We start from the raw sequence: 6858 nt of genomic DNA on the forward strand, positions 1-6858 counted from the left end.
CCAGAGGTAAGAAGCAGGACTGAAGACAAAATGGAGATGAGGCCTCCGCCTTATATAGGCTTTCCCAGGTGTAAGAACACTCCTTTGTTCCTGCTGTGGAAAGTTACAGCAAAATGGAGTCTGCAGTCATGTGAGCCAGTTTCCGCACACCCTGCTGAGTCACAGGGCGTAACGGCCTTTTCTCGATGGGGCAGTTGTGTAGGTGATGGTCCTTAATGGGCCATCAAGCAGGCGAAACAGAGCTGACACCAACTTGTCTGGGATCTTTCCCAGTAACACAACACAAGTTTGAAATACAGACAGCATACAGCCAATATTCCTAACTTCAACTACCAAAATGATACAGACATACAGACAGCATAATCATAACCAGTAATCCATAACCTGGTCTTAGACACCTTATATGACCCCCTTTACCTAGGATTTGGTGCCACTACAGGACCTTGGTTGCAACCCATGTTCTATATGGTCCCAGTTTATATCAATAACGTCACACCCCCACGAATGGTGCCAGCTCCAGCCCTGGGTCCGGGCTGGTTGCCGTGGCCTGGAAGGGACCTGGCCCTGAGTGGGACCTCCAGACACTGCCCTGCCCCGAGGTGGCACGGCCTCAGAGCTCGCTGGTGATGGGACTCTCCTCCGTGCTTCAGGGAGAAGCCCCCTGGCTGCTAGGCTGCTCCCACCCCCCGTTCCCCCTGTCGAGGGGCTGCCGGGGGGAACAGGCAGATGGGAAACACCCCCCGGCTGTGCGAGGTCGCTGGGGGAATGGGGGGTGCAAGTGCCTTGGCAGCTGTGAGTGGGGTTGATGTTGCTGTTGCTGTGGCACAGCTGTGTTCACACCTGGGCAGTGCGGGTGCCAGCCAGCGTGCTGCCCCCCATCCCCACGGTGCATCAGAGCACAGGGCGGGGGGGACCCTCAGCTGTGCCTTGGTCCGAACCCCCAGCAGCAGCATCTCTGCTCCAGTCTGCCTTACGCTGCCACTCCTAGCAAGGGCCAGACCCCCCCATTCTGTCTGCACTGGCTCCTGCTACCCCCTCTGGTGGGCATCGCCCGGTGCTGGGCAAAGCTGGGGCCTGGGCAGGGGCTGCTCTCCGCTCTCACCCCCAGGGAAGGCCAGTGGGGGTTCCCTCTGCCTGGTGAGGAGGGGGCACTCGGCGAGGGGCTCTGCACCTGCCCCCCTGGAATTGGTTGCTGGGCTGGTGGCCTGCACTGGGGTGCGGATCTCTCCTGGGAGGCTCCGTGCAGAGAGCCACGCAGGCCACGCCAGGCCCGGCACAGTCGGTAACTGCCAGGCTCTCGGTTCTCCCACTGCCTTCGGGGGGGAGCAGCAATAGGGCAAAGCAGAGATGCCTGTGTCACGGACTCACAGATCGTGCCCACTCACGGGTCCGTGGGGGGTGCCCCTTTCAGTGCGACAGCCCTTCTCAGAGGTCCACTCTCTCTCGGGGTCAGGCCCCTCCACCTCCTGGCCGCACCTCTCTGAGCCTTCTCTCGCTGTGGGCCCCCTCAGGGAGTCCACACGCTCTGGACCCCCCCGGGCCTCCTCACCCCTGAAGGGGTTATCCCACACACACACACACCCGTTCTCTAGACCGGAGTGACTCTCGGCCAGCATAAAACAGGAGGGTTTATTGAGAGTTGACCCCAGCACAGGAAACTCTCAGGACCTCAGGCCTGGCCTCTCTCAGCCCAGCACATCCCAGTCTCCCTTGCAGCCAGGTGGGCTCTGTCTGCTTCCCCTCGCCAGCCCCAAGCCCCCCTGCTTCCCAGCTGGGCAGCTGATATCCCTGGCCCCAAGCCCCCTCTGTCCATTTTCTTCTCTCCAGGTAAACAGGGTCATAAACAGGAAGGCCTGAGTCTCATCTCCTGTCAGCCCTCCTCTGGCCCCTCTGGCTGGAACCAGCTGGTCAGGTCACCGGGGTTCTCTCCCCGCAGCCCATTGTTCTCCCACTGGCCAGAACCGGCTGTGACTCCTCAGCTGGGTCTCCAGGTCACCAGTCACCGGGGTCTCCATCTTCCAGGCCATCGGCCGGGGTCCCAAGTTCCCTCTCCGGTGCCCTGTACCAACAAACTCCCTCTCCCCTCCCCTGGTTAAACCAGTAACACCCGGGACACTGAGTCCCACCCCCTGTGCATGCAAACCACTGGAAAACACAGAAAAACCAAGAATCGCCCCCACTTCGTCACAGCCTGTCCCAGGGCGGGAGTCACCACGGACGTCTGTCAGTGCGAAGCCCCAGCTGGATCTGCCGGCTAATTACCGCCGTGGCAAGCGTCTTAGTTTAAGCCGCGCCCATCAATCTGCTCATTAGCGGTGATGCTTTGTGCTCCAGGGTCCCGTTAATCTGGTCCTCCCCTCGTGGCAGCTTGGCTGGCTGCTGATCTGGGCCTGGAGCCCGGCCGGGGGCAGGGACAGCAGGGGAGGGGCTGTGCTGGGGGTTCGGAGCAGGGCCGGGGTTCAGGCTGAACCTCCGGAGCCCGTGGGGGGGGGTCTGTCCCCCAGTCGGTCTCTCGGTCCCATCCACTTGCTCCTGTCTGTTGAGGGGGGCTAGTTCTCACCCATGTTCCCTGCCTGCCAGGTACCGGGCCCGCGTGGAGAAGGTGGAGTCGCCAGCCAGGGTGCACATCTTCTACATCGACTACGGCAACGTGAGTTCCTGGGCAGCCATGGGCACATTCACCACCCCAGCCGGCCCAGCTAAGCAGAGCCAGTGGCAGGGCCGCTTGCCTTCAGCACGGCCAGACCTGGGCGCTTTGAGATCCGCAGGGGCAGAGCTGTGCCCAGAATTCCCCGTCATGGCCCATGCAGCCCCAGCCGGGGGGCGCCGAAGCTTGGCTTCCCTGCCCCAACCTGTTGTCAGCTCCTGGGTTCATTATGCAATGGCCAGGCTGAGTCCTGCTCCTGGCAGCTGTGTCCAGGCCGGGGGGCCATGGGGCAATCTGCCACCCAGTGCCTGGGCCCGGCGGCTCTCCCTCCCCAGCAACCACTGGAGGGCTATGGGGTGGTTTGGGTCAGGGGCTGGCTGTCAGCAGCGTGCTGAGGAAGGCCCAGGCCCCGGTGGAAGGACTGAGATGGGAATGTGGGAGCGGGAATCACATGGTTCCAGCGCAGATGGTCAGGAACCTGCCCATCCACCTGGCCCCCGAGCGCTGAGATCCGCGGGCCGGGGGCAAAGCAGCACTGGTCTCCCTGTCCCCACCCTGCTGTATCGCCCGGGGCAGGCGTGGCATGGCGTGGCAGTTTCCCTGACTGCCACGCCCGGGTGCCTGGCATGCTCCACGGGTGCGGTTCACATGGGGGATGAGCGCCTTTGGCCCTGCCACGACAGCAGTGGGAGAGCTTGCCCACCATGCCAGAGCTCTGCTTCCCCATAGGGCCCCCTGACTCGCTGTCCATTTGCTCTCTGCAGAAGGAGACCCTGCCCTCCACGCGCCTGGGCACCCTGCCGCCTGCCTTCAGCACCCGTATCCTGCCTGCCCAGGCCATCGAGTACAAGTTTGCCTTTATCCAGGTGCCACAGGATGTAAGTAAGGGAGGCGGGGCAGGGGCAGGGCACCCCATAGGATGGGGGCTCCCCATAGGGGCAGGGTCTGGACCCAGCCTGCCCAGCGTCCCACTGCCCACAACTGGCAAAATACATCTCTTCCCGACTCCAGGGAGAAACCGATCGTGTCAGCCGTTCTCTCCATGTGTCCATCTCTGTCCATCCATCCCTTCCCTTCTCTGTCCGGCTTTGCACCCGCCCTGGGCACGCTCCGTGCTGCCTCTGTGCTCTCAGCTCAGGGCCAGCTCCCCACACGGCTCTGGTCTCGCGTCGCCCACGCCCAGCCCCATGGCGACGGTCTCTCTCTCTCTCTCCTGGCCACCCCCAGGACGACGCCCGCGCCGACGCGGTGGACAGCGTGGTGCGGGACATCCAGAACACCCAGTGCCTGCTGAACGTGGAGCACCTCGGGCCCAGCTGCCCCCACGTCACCCTGCAGTTCGCCGACTCCAAGGGCGACGTGGGGCTGGGGCTGGTCAAGGAGGGGCTGGTCATGGTGGAGGCGCGGAAGGAGAAGCAGTTCCAGAAAGTGGTACGTGAGCCCCTCCACTGTGGAGCGGGAGTAGGGTAGGGAGGGGTCCATGGGCTTGGCCTGTGGCTCTGGCCTGATTGGGGGGTGTGTGCAGGGGCTGGGGGTACATAGGGTGTAGCTGCTGAGGTGGGCACTGGGGAGGGCGCAGGGGGTGTGGAGGAATGGGTGCCAAAGGCCTGGGCATGCCCAGCCCTGGTGAGTGCCAGTGCCGGGTTCGTGGGAGTCACGCTGCCTGCCCCCCTTCGCCCCAGGCTGGCATCGCTGTGGGTTGGAGGGAGGCCATCCCGTGTGCTCTGTGCCTAGGGGCGGGGCTTGCAGGGGCACTGAGGTGGCGCTTGCTCGTGCCCAGGGCTCACAGATGGATGCTCTGGGTCCCGTGGAGCTGTTTGATTCCCCGGTGGCTTGGCTAGCGGCTCCGTCTCTGCACCCTGGCCAGGGGATGGACCCCACCCTACTGCAGCCCCCTTGGCCTGTGCCCTGACACAGAGCCCAGTGGATGCCAGGCTGCAGTCACTGCCCCGGCAGTGGGGGGCCAGCAGGGCCCCCGAGAGGTGCAGCACCCAGTGACCTGGGCCAGCCTCACTCCCGGAGCGCTAGGGGCGCTCCTGACATCTGACCCAAACCTGCCTTGCTGCAGAATAACCCGTCGCTTCTTGTCCAGGACGTAAATGAGGGAGCCCGGACCAGACCATTCCTGGCTCTTGGTGGGCAGTGAGGACTAGTGGCTGGAGCAGACGGACTGGGATTCAGCACTCCTGCATTCTAGCCCCACCCTTTGTGGCCTTGGAATGGTCCCATCACTGCTCTGTGCCTCAGTTTCTCCATCTGTAGCATGACCCCCCCTTTGCCAACCACTTTGAGCCCACAGTGAAAAGGTGCCCTCAGCCAGTGGGTTCCCAAATCAGGGCCCTCAGGCCCCTGAGCTCCACGCTGGGTTATGTGCGGGTCTGTCCCTAGAGCCAGGGCAGCTTCAGAGGGACCCTGGTTTGTTCTCAAAATGGCATCCGGTGCACAGCGCACGCCAGGTCGCTGGTGGGGGGCTGGTGGTACCGGAACAGACGGGCCTGGGCATTGTCAGCTCCTTGGCCATAAAGAGCCAGGAAACCTGCCCCCCCCCCCACACACACACACGCTCACCTGAGGGGCGACGGGAATTGTCTGGCTCAGGCCCCCCATGCTCTGTGTCGTGTGACCTGACCCAGCAGGCGATTGGGGACATGGCTCGTGGGGGCGGGGAGCAGGCCCAATGGGCGATTGGGGACATGGCTCGGGGGGGGGGCCCAGCGGCGATTAGGGACACATCCCCATCCCCCATGACGGCCTTTGTCTCGTGCAGATCACCGAGTACCTGAACGCGCAGGAGCTGGCCAAGACCAACCGGGTGAGTCCAGCTCGGGCCCCACGGCAGCCTGTCCCCCAGCCCCAGGGGAGCTGGAGCAGGGCTGGTGCTGGATGGGAGTGGTGTCAGGTTTGGGGAGGAGTGGGGGTGGGGAACAGCCTGGCAGGGGGCTGTGGGGCAGGGCGGAGGGGAGCAGGAGACCCTGCCATGGCTCTCACCTCGGCCCTTCTCCCCTGCAGCTGAACCTGTGGCGTTACGGCGACTTCCGGGCAGACGATGCGGATGAATTCGGCTACAGCCGCTAGGGGAGGCCCCGGACTCCGGCCCCTCCCAGCCACCATGCCGCTGTCTGTGTTCATCTCCTCCCCGAGCCCCAGCCGCTGCGTCACCACAGGGCCAGGGCACCGCTCTGGGCCCGCACCGTCCCCCTTCGCCTCAGCTCCGCGACCCGGGCAGCGAGCCGCTGGGGGTGGCCCTGTGCCCCAGGGGGAAAGGGGGGCAGGCGGCTCTTGACCCCCACGCCCCAGTCGGACCAACGGGGGATCTGCCCTTGCCGCTGTCCCGCGCGGAGCTGGCTCTGGCCTGTATTTAAAGCTTCGGAGGCCCAATAAAGTAGTCGAGTGCTGCTCTGTGCTGTCTCCTTGCGGCCAGGGCCTGCCGGCATGGGGAGGATCCGGGGGCCCATTGCCGGTTCCCCACCCCTGCCCAGAGCAGAGGGCTGGGCCCTCCCCTGCCAGCCAGGCTCTGCTGGTGCAGCCCAGCTGTCCTCGTCCGCAGGATGCACAGCACATCTGTGAGCAGCCGGGGCTGGAACCCAGGAGTCCAGGGGAGAAAGGCCCCTGAGCTGGGAAATGCCAGGCTTACACCAGTTCAGGGGGAGGTGGAGGGGTCAGGTCCTGTGTGGACTCGGGGGAGACCCCAGCTGTGATGTGGGGCAGGGCTCCAAGACTGACTCCCCATTTCTCCTACCATGGCTCTGCACCCATCCCCCCTTCAGTGGGTGCCCCTGGCCCTCCCTGTCCAGTGGGGTCCCCCCAATCCAACTTGCTAGATGGGGAGTTGTCCCGGGGAGCCCCTGTGGGGAGGAGCGTGGCCTCATTCGGGGCAGTGGCTGCTCTGAGGGGAGGGTTCACTTGCCCCCCCCAGGGGTGGCTGTGCCGCACACCGGGAAACAGAGCCAAGGGGAAGCCTGAGCCCTTTGCTGCCTCCTGTGGCTGATGCAGCCCTGGGCTGCCCCTCAGACTACTCACAGACCGTGGGCTGGGACGGACGAGGGAACTAGTCCAGCCCCTGCCGTGTTCCCCTGAAACGCTGACCCCCTTCCTCCCTGAGCACCTTGATCCCACACAGGAGCCTTAAGCCCGCCTGTGTCCCCCTCTTTGCACCCCAGTGCGAGGCACCCCCCCACCATCACCTGGCCTCAAGCCTCACGACCCCCCTG

At 64.4% G+C, this 6858-nt stretch overlaps 1 protein-coding gene across 1 annotated transcript in view; it reads left to right on the plus strand.

The window, feature by feature from the left end:
- Positions 1–6044, plus strand: part of SND1 (staphylococcal nuclease and tudor domain containing 1) — a 545960-nt gene extending 539916 nt beyond the window's left edge. The window contains exons 20-24 of the mRNA XM_030538672.1: positions 2581–2650; positions 3412–3525; positions 3875–4078; positions 5415–5459; positions 5657–6044. Of these exons, the coding sequence (XP_030394532.1) occupies positions 2581–2650; positions 3412–3525; positions 3875–4078; positions 5415–5459; positions 5657–5722 (499 nt within the window). The 3' untranslated portion in view covers positions 5723–6044. The remainder of the gene's footprint in view (positions 1–2580; positions 2651–3411; positions 3526–3874; positions 4079–5414; positions 5460–5656) is intronic.
- Positions 6045–6858: the final 814 nt, after the last annotated feature.

This window comes from Gopherus evgoodei, chromosome 1 (assembly GCF_007399415.2).
Source record: "Gopherus evgoodei ecotype Sinaloan lineage chromosome 1, rGopEvg1_v1.p, whole genome shotgun sequence".
Classification (NCBI taxonomy): Eukaryota; Metazoa; Chordata; order Testudines; family Testudinidae; genus Gopherus; species Gopherus evgoodei.